This window comes from Panthera tigris, chromosome B4 (assembly GCF_018350195.1).
Source record: "Panthera tigris isolate Pti1 chromosome B4, P.tigris_Pti1_mat1.1, whole genome shotgun sequence".
Taxonomy (NCBI): Eukaryota; Metazoa; Chordata; class Mammalia; order Carnivora; family Felidae; genus Panthera; species Panthera tigris.
In genome coordinates this window covers 124,647,453-124,664,644 of record NC_056666.1, presented here as the reverse complement: position 1 = coordinate 124,664,644, position 17,192 = coordinate 124,647,453, and the positions used below count along the sequence as shown (strand labels likewise).

The following is a 17,192-nucleotide window of genomic DNA, read 5'->3' as shown; positions in this document are numbered from 1 at the left end:
ATTTGTCAACTCTGTGTCAACACAAGCCGTAACTGGTTTCTAATGCTAAGTAAATAAAAGAGGATAGACCTACACCTTCTAGTATGTGGTACTAAGGATAATCACTTAATGGAGAGAGAAGAGGAAAAAAGAAATCTCCGGCACCATCTCTGAGATGGACCCTGTTTCCAGTCAAAGGAATTCCATTCTCTCAGCAGGGTGGGAATTGACAGTATGGAAATAACAGCTGAAAAGGAAGTGCCCGCCAGAGCTTTCAACTCGGCTGCCTAGGGTGGAAGAGATAAAAACAGTTTTTGCCTGAGGTTCTGATTTCAGGACCCAGAGCGCAAACATCAAAGGCACTTTGTCTCGCCCTGGCTTCCCCTTTGAAAGCCTAGGAGACCCGATCCGCAAAACCACCAGAAATGAACTTCTTGCCGCACAGCACTTTAGGGAAACTTAGCACCCCGTCTGGTAACAGCACCCCTCAGGGTAGGGGTGGGGGGGAGGGGTGGGTGGAGGGAGGGAGGGGGATGGGGTGTGTGTGGAGTGAGTGAGGGAGATTCCCCTGGTGCCTTCACGTGTCTGCCCTTGGTTTTTGTTCCTGGAAATCTCTCTTCCTGGCCCTGCAAGATTATATCGCCTCATTGGCCCTTTGCATTGCCATATGCTAGACCGGGCCAACTCTTTCATCACGTCTCCTATCTTAGGTAAGGGTGGTCCTGGCATTCTGGAACCAAGTGGGAAGCCTATTGGGCATTGGTCAGCTGTGATCTCCCACCTTTGGAAGAGTTTCTGAAGCTTAAAAAAGCAAAACCAAACAAACAAACGTGCCTTCCTCGATAAGCATATGAGTCTTGTGAGCCTTAGACCTGCCGCCCTGGAGAAGATGTAAAGGAGTCTGCATTCTAGAAAATTCTCTGAATTCCTACCATAAAGACACTTTGGGTGGGTTTTCTATCAGTTAAAAGCTCCTTCCACCTTCCTAGATGTGTACATTACAGTATGCTTTTTCAAGCTACCTTTGCCTCCTGAGGATGTGATAGACCTTTCCGGAAGGGCATATTATTGTTCTTGCCTCCTGGCGAAAATCACTGCCGTAAAACTCCAGCCAGAGATGCAGAGGAGAAACCAAGAGACAGGGTCTTTGCAAGAGCGCAAAGGCTGTACTGTGCGCTGCAGGCTTGGAGGACAGCATTCTACCTCCACCTCTCAACTTAACAGCCAGGGGCAGTGGGGCTGGTGCAAGACGTGCGTCCCTGGGATACAGCAGAAGTCCTGGAGTCCCAGAGTATGGCTGCCTCTGGAAAGTAACCCCTTGAGAATGGCAGAACCCTGATAAACTCCAGTAATGTAGGTGAGCCACAGTTCTCAGAGGGAGCCCAGACCACAGTGACAACATGGCTTGTGCCCCCCCCCCCCCAGATGGAGGTGGAGTCCCCTGTTCTGTGTCATAACCAGCCCTCTGGGTGACTGTGATGCACTCTCAAGTTTGAGAACCACTCTATTAGAGAAACAGCAGCTCAGCAGGTCACAAACCAAGGCAGGGCTCATTTCTAGCATCAATTGTTTGGAAATGCCTTCAGTCGAAGCAGTTCACATTTTTCTTCTCAGGTTCGAGTGCCTTAATCCAGCTTTCTCAGGCAGCAAGCAGATCCTGACTGAGGCCTTTTTGAAGGCAGGGGATGGCAGAATTGATCTAACAAGGGCTGTTGGTCATTAATTCTACCCAGTGTTCTCATTCATTCATTCGCTCGTCTAGTCATGCATTCATTTGATCACTTACTACTTTCACAAAAATTTATTGAGGACTTATGTCCCAGGTACTTTGCCAGTAGGGTGAATATATATTTTATTGATCCAAGTGGGCTTCGATTTGAATGAGCCAGGTGCTCTTCTAGTTGGTATTATGTGACCTTGGGCTAGTGACTTAACCTCTCTGAGGCTCAGTTCTGTTATCTATAATATTGGGCCAGTAGCTCCATACTTTCTAGATAAGGGTGTGAGGATTAAACCAGATCATGAATAAAATTGCTAAGTACAGTGGCAGGTACATGCTTAATAAATATGCTTAATAAAGCATATGGACTATTCCTGATGTGATCTTTAGGACTCTGAGAGGTCTTTTCATGGCTAGAGTATCACCTTCTTTTGGGAGGTGCTAGAAGAGAAGGTTGAGGCCAGATCGCCTACATCAGGGATTCTGGATGCTGGATGCACACTGAAGTTTCATGGGGCGTCTGTAAAAAATGCTGATGCCTGGGCCTCACCCTTGGGTATTCAGATTTAATTGGCCAGCCTGAGAAATATGGACTTAATCCCGCAACCAAGAGGAAATGAGCCCTGCTCTAGAAAGTTGTCTTGGTCCGATCATTTGTCATCGGTGACTTCCAGAGAAGAACGTGTGTCTGGCAGTGATCCCCAGTGAGCAGTGAGCGATACCTTTGGGCTTGGGTTTACTTACTTAGCCATTTGGTTGCTGCCCTCATCAGGGACTCAGAGCCCCATGAAACAGTTTGTTGAACTTGGCAAAGTAGTGTATTATGCTTGTGTTTACTCTTTTGAACCCATGGCGAATCGCTGAGCATTTTAACACACTGCCTTTGCTGCCAGATTCGCAAGTTCCACGCGACGTCTCTGCAGACCGGATCCAAAAGTAAGGACTTTCCCTGGTTAATAACACAGCACCGGAGTTTTCTTCACTGTTAGTCAGACGAACGAGCTCTTCGGCCCTGAATCTGTCCAGCCACGTTTCTAATGAGTTTCCTATTAAGTTAGCTATTTGACCTTCAAGTGTATTATTTTCATTGTTTTCATTTGATTACACCCAAGTAATTTTTTAGAGGCTGGAGATTAGAAATAAAACAACTAAAAACTAATGCTACTCCGTGGTTGTCCTGCCTCGCCCTCTTGGGTTTCCTGGAATTCAATATTTTCTAATGCCTCAAATAATACCACTTGAAGTTAATTTTTAAAGAGAAAAAAAATGGAACTGTGTTGTCGTTTAATATAGGATCTTTTGAACTTAAGTGGGATGGCTCTGCTAATTTGCCTCAGAGGTCAGCGGCATGCGTTGAGTAAGATGTCCCTGAGTCTTAGTCTTCTATTTCTCTGTTCTCCCACCTCCCTTTCATCCCTCAAGAGCACACTTGTGACCTCAGGTGCAGATTTTGCCCATACATATCCTTAATAGTCCTGGATTTGATTCAGGCATGACTAAGACTCACTCCTTACTAATAACAGGCTAACACATGTACACGTGCTGTGATAATCTGCACAATGAGGATAGGTGATCTTCACTTACCAGATGAGGAAACCGAGGCTCAGAAAGGTAAGGTAACTTGCCAAGGTCCTTCAGCTGGTAAGTGGCAGAGCCTGGATTTGAACCCAGGTAGCCTGGCTCAGGGAGTCAGGTTCTTAACTATGGTACTGTGTTGCATGATGAGGCAGATCAGAATTCAGAGTTGACAAGATAGTCCTGAACCATACGTGGTGGAGCAAACAATGGCTAGAAGCAGAGGTGTGATAACAGCAGGGCTGACTTTTCCACCCTGACTGCTGGTAAGGGTGGGATGAGCCCCTGTAGCAAAGCCCTCTGTGGGGAGGGGAACAGTAAGGTGGTCTTCACCGTGGGGAGAGGTTCTACTATACTCGTTGCCCAAACTGCATGCTTTTTTTGGAACTTCACTGTGTCAAGTACAAGAGCCTTAGTATCAGCCTGGGGTGGTTCTGAGATGTTCTGATCAATTGTCAGGGCTCTCTCAGATTCAGGATTGGGTGTGTGTGTGTGTGTGTGTGTGTGTGTAACAAACAGGCCCGGACAGAGCAATAGAGAAAACGATCAGGGAGACTGTGGGGCATGGCTGATGAGTGTGTGGTGATGGTTGATGGAACACATCACCTTATAGCCCTGCTTGTTTCCATGGAAATACCTCCAGGGGGTGGTTGTGGAAGGAAGATGGAGTCCAATGGCTGGGCCAACATGGTGCCATTGATTCTCCCTCCCATGAAGCTCCTTCCTTTTTCCTGGCCACATCCCCTGCCCTCCTAGGATTTGTTATTGGGCTCCCAAGTAGCACTGATGGTCCTACCAGGAATGGATGGTTCTTGACAAGCCTTCTGCATCCTTTCTTCTGCAGGTAGCTCATACACTTTCTTACTATTTCTTCTGCCTTCTGTGGGGTCCACTGCTGGTAGTGGGTGGCCTGGTTGGCTATGGTTCTCCTTGCACATGCCAACCGACATCCAGAGAGAGTTTTGGTTTAAGAAAAGACAATTAGTGAACTAAAGAGCCTTTCATTGTCTAAGCCAGGAAACACATTGATTCAACTCTGACCAACTCATTGACAGTGGAGAGCTGCCAGCCCAGTTTAATTTTCTCGCTCTCACTGCCATGGGCTTTCGGACTTAAGGGATCAGAGGACCATTTTATGAAGCCATGAGCCCATGAGGTGCTTGAAATTTAGTTCTGGGGAGGAAACTTTTGAAGAATGGATCTTGTATTGACTAAAGGGCCTATAATTAGGTTGCAGACAGTTCTTGCAAAGGAAAGATAACTCCATTTCTGAAATGAAAAATAAACTACTTTCCATGAGGATCCTATGACCTTTAATAAGAGCACATCTCTGAGGAGTGGAACGGTGTGTCTGTTTGAGGTTTCAGGAAAGCAGTAAAATGCTGTCATGCAGGGAGGCAATCCCATGGAAAGAATGAACTAATTTCAGATATGGAGTTAATTGAAGGCAAAGGCATGAGGAGAATCCTGACTGGTCCACTCTAGGCCCTTGGCTTTGTCTTTGTCTTTTTTTTTTTATGTTTGTTTTGAGAGATAGAGAGAGAGAGGAAGAGAGAGAACATGAGTGGGGGAGGGGCAGAGAGAGAGGGGGACAGAGGATCTGAAGTGGGCTCTGTGCTGATAGCAGAGGCCCACTGCAGGGCTCGAACTCACAAACTGCGAGATCACTACCTGAGTCGAAGTTGGACGCTTAACCGACTGAGCCACCCAGGTGCTAAGGCCCTTGGCCATTTTGCTTCACATCGACAGAAACTAATGTTCCTCTTCTGACGTTACATGTAAACCAGAAAGACATCCTCCATTTTTTGTAACCTGCTCTCCACGGAGCATCCTGTAAAACGATTCCCACCCTCTCCCTTCCCAAGCCCGTCTTCTTCCCAAATGGCCTTGTGTATTTGGTTCTAAAATGGCTGGCGGATGGTTAAAATCCCAAGATCTCCTCACTCATCAGTATTTCTCCCAGGCCAGAGCATTGTTTTGTAATACTCATTTTCTCGAGTTATACAAGTTGTGTTATTCCCCCGGGGGCAGCAGGAGGGAGTCGTTAGGAGCTGGGTAATTAGCTTGGTTGTGAAAGCCAGACAATCAGAAGGCAGAGCTGGACTGTCAAACTGAACATCTGATGAAATTCAGAATTAATTTGGAGAAGTAGCTGTTGCTATAGTAACCAATCCCCACTCTCCCTTGAAATGGAAAATAAACAGAAAACAAGAGAAATCATTCAAGTTGGTGTCTGGGAAGAAGGCCTTTCTGCGGGACAGTAGAAGAAAATGGACAGAGTTTGCATATCAGTGTGTGCAGAAACAATGGTAAAACCATCTCATGCAAGCAAAACTCTCAAGGCATTTTGGGTGGTCCAGTTCCATGCCTGTTTCTTTAGCAGTCTTTTCAAGCCATTCGAGTTATCTCACAGATTTTTCTCTCTGATCATCTAGGTACTTAAAGTCTGTATCACACAGGTTAGCACTTGATTTATTTTATAAACACTGCTAGTTGTATCCAGCTAGGTTGCAGCTCCTCAGGGCAAAAACAGTGCCTTATGTTGCCTTTGTATCCCCTTTAACTAAACAAAGCAAAAAGTGCTCCAGATTGGTAAAAAAGCATTTTCAGAAAAGCAGTGATGCTGGTCTCTTCAATGAAGGAGGCTCTTTATTGAGTATTATGCAAGGAAAGTAAATGGATGATGGTGGAAAGTGGTGGAGAGTCGTGGGAAGAACAGAAACTTGTAAGTCATATAAATTTGGGGTCAAATCCATATTGGTTACCCGCCCAACACAAATGCGTACAGATGAGCATCGAAAGACATGCACAAGAATGTTTACGGCAACACTATTCACAATGACCCGCACCTGGAAACAGCCCCAATACCCATCAACAGTAGAAGGGACACAGCCTTGACATACACAACGGAGTACTGGTCAGCAAGGAGAGTGAACGATCTTCCATCACCTGGAACAGTCATGGATTATTACAGTGTTGAGCTAAATGCAGCCAGCTGGACACAAAGAAGATATACTGCATGATTCCATTTTTAGAAAATTGGCAAAATTTATCCCTGATATTGACCGATATTCATCACGGAGGATGTAGTCTTGCAGGGGTCAGCCCTGTTGTTTCACCATCAGAGTGCCGGCTCCCTGTTTATGAAGTAGGGATAATGTTAATACCTATCTCGTAGGATTGTTAGGATTAAAGGTGACAATCCATGGCATGCAGTAATTGTCCACTAAATGTTAACTATTGTTATCACAAATAAGCCTTCTGAGGAAGGAGAGATTACCATCTGACAGGGAAGGCTCTTGAGGGGAAGGGAGCTCTGGTCTATTTCTTAGGCCCAGGATCCTGGGTGCTGCCCTGTCCCTTGCTCCGTCTATTTATGATGGTTCTTGGCAATGTTTGGGCATATCTGACTCCTCCCCCCCCCCCGCCCCACCTCAGAACTCCTTGTGGGCATTCAAGGCCTCTGCGGCTCATTCATAGCCCTCCTCTCCTTTCTTGTCCCTTAGTTCCTAGCACCTGCCAACTGCCGCTGGTTCTGCTCCTGTCTCTGCCCTGGCTCATGCAGCTCCTTCTGCCTGGCCTGCCTTCCCCAGTCTTAACCTGGTCAAGTCTTCTCTCAAGTGACTCCCCCCCCCCCCCCCCCCCCCCCCCCCCCCCGCTGTGCCATTCCCATCGTGGGTACTTTACAGAAGTGTATCGTTACACTTAAATCCTGGATCTGCAGCAAATGGACATGGCCCGGTGCTGTGGGCTGACTCAAGTTGAGCTAAGTTTCTATTCAGGGTTTTGATTTTCCTGGTAGGCCTGGCATGTCAAGGGCCATAGTTTTCCTTACCATTCTGGAGCCACTGGGCTTCTGGGTAAGACTGGCCAAGAGACACAGGCTTTCATTTTTCAGAAAGGAAACCCTTCCCAACTGGTGGAAAATAAGCTTTTGCTTAGTGACTAATAACATAAACACAGACAAGATTTCTGGGCTTATAAATAACCAGTTGTAAAAGTGCCCAAGGGAAGCGGCCCTTTTTGCCAGAAGAATGGCCAAGAGTTCCTATCACCTCGCTGATAGTGACCTTAACGTGGGCAAGGAGTCTGGGGCCAAGGGCGCGGAAGCTGGTTATTCTTCAGGACAGACCCCCAAGGCCTTGCGCTTTCTTATATGTTAGAAACCCTGGGCTCTTCTGGAAAACATAGTACTTGATCTCTAAGGTCCTTCCTGCTTGAAAATTTTGTGATTCTGCGGCAGCCACAACACGTTTTAAAGAGCGATGGAAGCGGGGAGAGCAAAGTCGTAGGGTTTTATTTTGCAGGAGCTGGCTAAGAGGCAGATGAAGTAATTCTGAGGAGAGCTCCCGTTTATGGAGCACTGGCCGAGGCAGCACGCTGGAGGAGTAAGACCCGTGAGCTCACGGAGTGCCCTGTGTTTGACTGATGAGACCAAGGGTCAGGGGGTTCACATATAGGTGTATTAGTGTAGTGGCTAAGAGCGTGGTGGGTGTGGTCAGACTGCGGGCCTCGGCCTGGCTCCGCCTCAGACTCTTCTGTGGCCCTGGCAGTTATTAACCCGGGTGAACCCAGAATTTCTCACGTGTGCAATGAGGATACTCATAGGACCAAAGCCATATGACACAATTCCTGCAAAACACTGATCAGCTCAGTGCCTGAACACAGTAGCCTTCAGTAAGCGCGCTGTTACCAGGAGGGACTGGAAGCTTCATACATATCACCGTGTGGCCTTCTTGGTGAGTCATTGAGGTACCAAGTCCGGAACTGTTGTTTGCATTTAGCTAATCTAGGGTTACAATCAGGGCCTTGACCCTGAGGCTTGGCTGTGCTGCTTCCTGTGGGAGGGATGGGGGTGGGGTCGCAGAGCCCAGCGTGGCCACTTGGACAGTTCTGTCACCCGCTGCCCGCAAGCCCGGCCTGCAACAGTTGAGGGGCCGATTTTATCACTTGGATATTACCTCGTTCACCCATTGTTCCCCAGCCTGGCTCCTGGTTAGTTCCTCTGGATGTCAGTAGGGGTGTTGAAATGGCCAAATCAACCCGCCAAACTCAGAGTCAAAGAAACCAGACTCTCCTAGGGCGATCGAGCATTAATTAGCATTTTCCAAACATTTTGCCTACGTTTGATCGCGGAACCCTATTTTTCCTCCAGAGTCTCTTGCAGGACTGTGCTCCACAGCACATGCATCTGGAACCGTTCCCCGGCCCCCCTCTAAATACAGAAAGCCAGCTGAGGGGCAAGAGTGAAAGGCAGGAGACCAGTGAGGACGGGGCCTGCAGAGCAAGGGGTGGCTGGGGACGTCAGACAGGACAGAATCGAGATGTATTTTAGAGGGAGGCCTAGCAGGACTTACTGATGGAAGCTGTGTAGGAAAACGTCCGGTGCAGTGAACTGTTGAAACGAGTGTGTTTATGTCTGCATGATACCAAGTCAGCCGATTGGAAAGAGACCGAAACGGTCCTGTGTCTGTACCAGGCGAGTGACCCACACCTTCTGATAGTCACTGAGGGGACCAGTGGTTTGGCCTCCCCTGGGGACGCATCAGACTTTTGTGTGTAGGGGGGTGAGGCTCCTTCTTTATTCCCCTGTCAGGGAACCTTCCCTCTTTCTTCCTTCCCCACCTTTTAAAATTAGAAAGCCCGCCGTCCTGTCCAGGACATATCGCTCCATCATTTTTGGAGCCTGAGCCGTGTCTCCCGAGGCAGCTTTTCCAGTTTCCATAGTTTATTGTTAATGAAAAGGGCACAACAGGCTGATATCCCTGGCAGGAGCCAAGGCTGCAGGGTACCCCGAGGCCAGCAGACGCAGAAGCAGCCAATTTTGCCTGGCTGTTCTCCTTCCTCCTCCTCCTTCCCCCTTCATTTTATCAGAGACGTTTGGCTGGACTTGAAGGAGCCAAGAAGGAACTGGAGGGGCTTGAGCTTCTAACAGCCAGTGACAAGGTGTGGGAGGACAGAGGACCCAGGCCTGGGGCATGTTCCAGTTCCATTCCGTTCTCATTGAGTGTATCTGGGAGTCTGGCTCAGTGCTAAGGCCCTGGGGTCCGATAATATCAATCGTCACAATACTAGCTAATGTCACTGAGCACCTGCCATAAGTGCAGGCCTTGTTCTCAGCATTTAACAAACCCAGTGTCAATAAACACTCCCAACAGTTCTAAGAAGTGCTTACTAACGTTATTTACATTTTACAGTTGACCAAACTGAGGCACAGAGAGGGCGGGCAAATCCCCCAGAGTCACACAGCAATTAAGAGGCAGACCCAGGAATCCTACTTAGGCATGTCTGATTCTAAAACCAAACGTTTTATGTCTAAAAGTCCAGACTCACAGTCCAGGCAGAGGAAATGGGTATGTAAATCAGCACATAAATGTATGCGGTTTGAATGGAAGGAAGGGGAGAGAGAGAGAGAGAGAGAGAGAGAGAGAGAGAGAGAGAGAGAGATTGTGAGAAACGACAAATGGTCCAGCACTGGTGGACATCAGGGGCCTGATGGGGGAATGGTAGAGACTGATGAGATGGAGGGATGTAGGCAGGGGTCCTTCAGGGACGGTCTTGGGTACCCTACAAAGGTTTTTATACCATGTCCCTTGGGAGTGATGGCTTTCAAAACAATTATTCTTTATTTTGTCTTTGCTCAAAGGATGTCCATCTTTGTGAAAGCCCAGTGGAGCCCAATAGCAGCAAAGTGGCTTTGGTGCAGGTGGTGTCGAGGACCTAGTGCCTGTGCTTTGTGGCCTCCCCTGACCAGCACCCATGGGCATCTGCTTGATGCTCCCTCCCAAGGACTTAGTCTGGCAGAGTGTGAACATCACTGCTAGAGAGAGTATCAGGGTTGGGGAGAGAGAAGCGGTTACAAGTGTTTTGGAAAACAAGTTCCCTGGTTGTGTGGGGGTTGAGTAGGAAGGGGCTGAGTCAGGGAACCCAGCCTGGCGGGGGGGATTGCAGTGGTCCTGACATGCCACCACATTAGGCTATGTCATCACGGGTCCTCACCAAGGCCAGAAGCCAGAGGTGAGCCGTGTCCCAGTCTGGCAGCTCAGCCAAACTGTGCAAGTCTCCGAACTTCTCTCGCTCGCAGTGTCCTCATTTTTCAATTACTGGTATTTCCCTGAAAGTTTGCTGTAAGATCTAAATGAGTCAGTACATGTGGGGCACTCAAAACCATACAGGCGCCTGGCACAGAGTAAAGGCTATGTAATTATTTACTGTAACTGTCCAGAACGCATTTAGGAAGTTTTGAGCTCGCTCATTCGATAATTGTTCATTGAGCTCCCATGTCAGCGCTCTGGGTGCTGGGGATACAGCCGTGAATGAAATAGACCAACCCTCATTTACATTCTAGTGGGGGTGACTAAATCAATAAATATGCAGAATACACGGAATAGGGCTGGGAAGGGTCCACAGGACCACACAGGACCTGGTGGGCCACATTTGGAACTTTGGGTTTTATTTTGAGTGAGATGGAAAAGTCTAGAAGGTTTTGAGCAAAGAGGTGATAAGTCCAGCCACCCATTTTGGGTTCAGAGTAGCTCGTGAGGTCCAGGTCGCTGGTCCATATCGAATGGTTAATGGATGGTAGTTGTTTGTCGTACAGGGGGCTGTTCTGGTGGGCGGGGCTTAGGAAAATGATCCTGATCAAGGGCAGGGGGCCATCGGAGGAGAGAGACACCTTTCCCTTAGGGTTACAGAGGTGTGTCCAGTAACAATAGCGTGATGTCATCATCTACCTGGCCGGAACACTCGCCCAGCCCCTCGTGACGTGGAATGGCCTGACTGCTGTCTCTTGGCCCCTGCTCAGTGACATCTCCGTCGTCCTCCCTCGCACCCTCTGCGGTCATAAGTGAGCTTGTTGGATAAACAGGGTGTTTGTGTGTTGCCGTTCCCCCCACAGTGTTTGAGAACAAAGACAAGATTGTGATCATCATGGAGTACGCGAGCAAGGGGGAGCTGTACGATTACATCAGTGAGAGGAGACGCCTCAGCGAGAGGGAGACCAGACACTTCTTCCGCCAGATCGTCTCCGCCGTGCACTATTGTCACAAGGTACGGCTGCGCCCCACCGGGGCTTTGCTCACAGATGGTTTTGATGGTGCCACATGATCCTTTTCATAGAATTCAGGTGATATCTGTTCATTGTCATATGCATGGAGAGCTTATAAAATAGAAGAAAATCACCATCCCCCGTGATTCCAGAATCCAGGCATAGCCCACAAGTGACACTTCTGTGCATTGCTTTCCAGTCTTTTTCCTCCTACTCCTAACATCTATTTTTTAATTCAAACTTCTTATTTTGAATGATTTCAGAGGTACAGCAAAGTTTCCAAGATAATACAGAGAGCTCCCATTTGCCCCTCATTCACTTTTATCCTAATGGGAACATTTGACATTATGGCAGTACGTTTGTTGAAACCGAGATACTAACATTCAGGCATTGGTGTTAACAAAACTACAGATTTTATTTAGAATTCACCAGTTCACCGCCCCCCCCCCCCCCATGGCCTTTCTCCATTCCAGGATCCAGAGCACCACAGTATGTGTATTTTTTTATATTGGTGTCTTGCCTTTTCACTTAGTATTTTAATGTAAACCATTTTCCCACATTACTAAAAATTCTCTGTAATTATTGTGATTGTTGGCCATTTAGGCTGGTTCCAATTTCTGGTTAATATATTGTAGTGATCGCTATCTTTATATATTAACCTCTTCCACTCATCTGAATGATTTACCTGAGGGATATTCCAGAAGTGGAGTTACTAAGCCGCTGGTTGTGAACTTCCTGTGCTCTCGGTATCTTTCCTCACATAGGTTACACCCACAAAGGTTACGTACCTACACGTACGTTTTATTGCAACACGCCTAATGGGATGTGCTCATGATACAGCCAGGTTGGGTACCCTTTGTCTCTGGAGAAGGAAATGAAGGGCACAAATGATTCCAAGACGTATTTCAGCCATCATTGTTACTAATTATGTTAATCATGATCCCATCCTATTCATGCTGTTTATTTCAGGAACATTCTTTCACTTTGAGGACAATAGTGACTTGAATCCAACATGGCGTCCAAAATAGAGTCAGCTTCTTCATTCAAATGATTGCCACATGGGGCCTTCTGGCTTGTTAAATATTCTGGTTAATTGAGAGTGGCTCTGTAAGTAATTAGAAGATGATTATTCAGGGGCGCCTGGGTGGCTCAGTCAGTTAAGCGGCCGACTTCCACTCAGGCCATGATCTCATGGCTCAGGAGTTTGAGCCCTGCATCAGGCTCTCTGCTGTCAGCACAGAGCCTGCCTCAGATCCCCTGTTTCCTTATCTCTCTGGCCCTCTGCTGCTGGTACTCTCTCTTTCTTTTTCTCAAATTAAACATTAAAAAAATTGAAAAAAATTTGATAATTCAAATCTAAAACCTTTAATCCACATGAACACTGTTGGACTTCACTTTGCTGACTCCAAAGGCACCGATCAGATCAAACAGTATTTTATGCTTTATCATCAGGCATCATCTTAAAGCACTACAGATCATATTTTCATTATCTGTAGTGGGTGAAGACTTAGGCTTTTGTATCAATGGGGCTTTATCAGACTCATTCCATCTTACTATGAAAACTAAGAATGCAATAATATAAACCAAACTACTCCCAATATTTAAAACTAGAGAAAAATGGGGTAGCTTGTATTCTGTATCTTTCCTCCAGGAGCCTTGGTTTGTATATTTCTGAATTCAAAAACACATCCTTGAAGTTTTGTGTTAGAAAAAGCGTAGCAGAAATACAACTTTTGTGTCTTCAGCCAGTGCTTTTGGGGATATTAGGAACTGTCAGATGGAAAGGAAAATAAACAATAAAGCACCAACTATAAACATGCCAGATTCTGAACTAAAGAAATCTTTTTTTTTTTTTTAAGTTTATTTATTTACTTTGAGAGAGAGAGAGCGAGAGTGCATACGGGAGGGGCAGAATGAGAGGGAGAGAGAGAGAATCCCAAGCTTCCGGCAGTACGGAGCCTGATGTGGGGGCTCAAATTCGCAAACCGTGAGATCATGACCTGAGCTGAAATCAAGAGTCTGAAGCTTAACCGACTGAGCCCCCCAGGCTCCCCTAAAGAAATCTTGAATGAAACACTAAGAGCTTCTAGCCAGTTGGTTTGCTTACAACAGCAGGTTCGATTGCAAATGCCCTTTATGCCGAATGATATTAAAAACTTCCTCCCTGCTGTTTGTGCACCCAGCCGAATCAATGTAGCTGGTTGTCTCCGTTCCACCTCTCTGCCCACGCCCACCCACCTCTTTAAAAGATCATTGGGTTTTACAAAGGATCATGAGTACTAGTTGTTACTGCTGTATAGACCAGCAGTCTGTTGGTTAATGACTGCTTTTCACCCTCTGTAGGCTAGCAGCCTGTCACTGCACTTCAGCGTCCAGCCTTGCCAGAGTTGGCTTGAATGGAAAGGTCACATAGGATGGCAGGAACCCGCTTTGGTCAGTCCAGTGGCTAGGGTCTCATTGGCCCCTCCCACCGCCTCCCATCACCTGAGTCCTGCCAGCAGAGAGGGACTTATTGAACCTTCCCTCCCAGCTGCTTAGGAAATTTCCATGGGGGTGTTAACTGTTCTGCTCTGAACAGATCTGGATTAGTTTCATGGGTCAGAATAGATTGAGCAAGTCCCCTTTCCAGCCTTGGGCAGGCAGGCAGGCAGACAGACAGACAAGCCAGGTCTGTGAGCCCCACTTTCTGAGTCTCCAGCAGAGATATCTGCTTCTTCCCTGGGAAGCACACTACAGACAGACATTGTTTGTCCCTGCCTGCGACTATATTGCTTTCACACAGTGGAATTACATTCCGACAAAGAATCCCCCTGCTGTTTTACAGGCTCTGAGGGAGAATGGATTCCAGTCATTTTTCCCTTAACCACACAGCAAGTGACTAATGCTCTCCTGTCCCTGGTCATTGGCTGGCGGAGAGCTTCATGACAGTGAGAAAGGCCCTGAAGGATGGAGGCGAAGACCACCGGGCTGGCGCAGTTCTTTAATCTGTCAAATCGTTCCCTTTGCTCCCCGGCTCCTGCTCCCTCTTTCTTGATCTCATCCCAGCCATCCCATTCAGTCCCCTGCCTGTGTTCTCGTTTCAGAACGGTGTGGTCCACCGGGACTTGAAGCTGGAAAACATACTGCTTGATGACAACTGCAATATTAAGGTAAAGCTCGTGTCTCGTTGATTGATAATACGGAGCCTGGGGATTGTGGCTGGTGGGGCTCAAGCAGCCCCAGGCTGCAGCCCAGAAGTCAGGCATCAGGCGGCTGCTGGGTCCTGCCCTGGCAGGCAGGTGCAGGCAGTCATGGGGCTTAAGCCATCAGTTCAGTTCCAACACTGAAATTCAACAAGCATTTCTCCAGCTCCAACTGGATGCCACACATTGATTTTCACACTGGGATGACTACAATACAGTCCCCGTCCCCAGGAAGCTCATGGTCTATAATCATCTCCATAAAAACGCTTAGGACAGTAACAGGTTGCACATGTTACTGATATGCAACTTGCCTGATATCACTTTCATTTAATCTTCCCAACCCTGTGACACGGGCACTGTCATTTACGTCATTTCACAGATAGGGACGTGAGGCACAGAGAAGTTAAGTAACCAACCCAAGGTGACACAGCCGTAAGTAGTGGAGTTGGGGTGTGAGCCCATGTCTGCGTGACTCCTGAATGCTTGAGTTGCCAGCAGGGTCCCAGGTTATGGAAGAGTTGGAACTCCTTCCCTGCCACCCTCCTGTCACTGCCGTGCCGCCTCCGTCGCCCTCCCAACCCTCCCACCCCCGTAGCCAGCCTTGGGACTGGGCAGCTGCCGGACAGGACGATGGCCTGTGCTGCCGGGAAGGAGCATACCATCAAGGGATGGGCGTACTTTTACGGAGAGTGTTATTGCTGGCTGCCGCTGGAGCTGAAGCAAGCTCTCCCGGCCAACGGGGTTCAAGTGCCTCCTGCGGAGCTCTCTGAATGTCCTTTTGATCACGTCTGCAAAATAAGCAAATACGGTTTCAAAATAAACGGAGCCCGCCGCATGGGTTTCATTATGAAATGGCCTCAGTACTCCCGCCACCAGGGGATCCCTCTAATTGGCCGCTGGTGACGTTAGTGCCTCATCCCTGGTCCCGGGACAAAGCATGGGAATGACCTCGCATCGTCCCCTCTTTTTGTTGCTGTTGCTTTCATTTGAGGGGGTGCATCACAGGGAGACTGTTTCCTCTCTTGGAGTTTGGATTCTGTTTGCAGATCATGGTGGCAACCATGGGTTAGCGTCATCCTTTGAGAGGCTCCCAGAAGCCATGTTAAGGTGACGTCTTGTTTTTGCGAGTAGTGGACTGTGGTCACACATTTCTGTGTTAGTCCACAGAATAAGGAGGGAACAATTGGTCAAACAATTTCTTCCTAGGATCAGGCGGTGCAGTCTCAAGGTCTCTCCCTTTCTGGCAAAGTGGCTGGATTAGTCTCGTTGGAGCACTGACTGTGTGGTTGGAAAATTCTGTCCCGCATGGCTTACTAGCTGTTTGCCATCGGGAAAGCCGCTTCATCCTGCTTCTATGACTATAAAACGGGGTAACCGTGATGCTCACAGGCTTGTTTTGAGGACTAAGCAAGATACCCCGTGTGTAGCTTCATACATTGCTGAGCACCATGCAGTGAGTCAGGGTTCAGAGCGGCGGCTTCGGAGTTGGGTAGCCTGGAATTTGAATTTGAACTGCAACTCTGCCCCTTACTAATGGCAGTATTTTGGATAAAGTACTTGCCTAAGCCTCAGTTTCCTTGTCTGTCCGGTAGGGATGCTGGTCCTGTCTTTGGGGGTTGTTGTCTGCTTGTCCAAGTTTACAGTGAGTACTTCCTGAGCAATTGCCATGTGCCATGACTTGTGCCCAGTCCTGGGGAGTCCATGGCAAATGTGAGGATTTTAGACCATATATACTCAGAGCACTTGGCACTCAGGTCTTCGTGTCCGAAGCACCTGTGCAAATGGTTGGCCACGAGAGGACGTTGAACAGGGAGTCAGCTGCTGGGAAGGTGCCTGGGTCCTGGGGAGTGGTGGCCAGGCCATGGCTAGATAATTGGGTTCTTGTCCAAGGGACACATTTCTAAGGGTTTGTGCCTTCCATCCTAGTAACTTTCTCAGCGATTCATCCTGCCACCTGCCCTGGGAGCTCTCGAAATGAAATGTAGTCTTTACAAGGCCTGGAATGTGAGCCTCTGGCTTGGGGATTGGCTTCTGTGGGACAATGTGACCTCTTGGTCCCATGATGTAGTCCCAGAAGTGATAAGGCGCATAGCTTCCTATGGAGTCATAGAATTTCCCAATGGAGGAGAAGAATAGTTAGAATTCTGAAGGCAATTGTTCTGGGAACAATGGTGCAGGAGCCCAGGGGAATGGCTCATGCAAATGAGCCATAGGGCAGTGGTGTTGGGCCTCAAGGCTCCCAGGACTGAGCCCTTCAGTCTGCGCTCCCTGTCCTTTGTGTAGGTGCATAGCAGACCCACAGAACGTTAATAAAATTGAACTGTCAGTCATGTTTTTTTTCCTTGTCTTTTCGTTAAGAATCTCTACTCCTGGCATTGCCCAAGGTGAAACACACAAGCATGGGCCCACGCGCGCCCCTCCCCCCCACCTCCGCACAGAAACCAAACCTCCCCATTCCCCAACACGAATTTTTCCTTCTGCTTGTTCAAGGGATGCTGCTAGGATCTGAGAATCCTAGAGCTTGAAGAACGTTGAGGGTCATTTTCTGACCCCCTTGTTTGCATGATGAAGGCCCAGGAGGTCTAGGTGACACGCCCATGATCATGTGCAGTGAATCCATGTGGGCTTTCTGTGTCTCTGTTTCTGCAGAGTGTGGCCCAGCACTTGCCACACAGCGGGTACCCTTAAG

At 48.0% G+C, this 17,192-nt stretch overlaps 1 protein-coding gene and 1 long non-coding RNA gene across 8 annotated transcripts in view; one reads left to right on the top strand and one right to left on the bottom strand.

Moving 5' to 3' along the window:
- Window positions 1-17,192, top strand: part of NUAK1 (NUAK family kinase 1) — a 72,310-nt gene that overhangs the window by 38,432 nt on the left and 16,686 nt on the right. For all 7 annotated transcript variants that reach the window (XR_006220194.1, XM_042993078.1, XM_042993081.1 and 4 more), the window contains 2 exons: window positions 11,172-11,323; window positions 14,405-14,470. Coding sequence is in view for 6 of the 7 variants with exons in the window: in XM_042993078.1 (XP_042849012.1) it covers window positions 11,172-11,323; window positions 14,405-14,470 (218 nt within the window). In the remaining variant the exon portion in view is untranslated. The remainder of the gene's footprint in view (window positions 1-11,171; window positions 11,324-14,404; window positions 14,471-17,192) is intronic.
- On the bottom strand, window positions 12,267-16,822 carry LOC122240448. Its single transcript, XR_006220196.1, has 2 exons — window positions 15,163-16,822; window positions 12,267-12,426 (listed from the first exon to the last, which is right to left on the bottom strand). It is a non-coding gene; the product is annotated as an uncharacterized LOC122240448 (long non-coding RNA).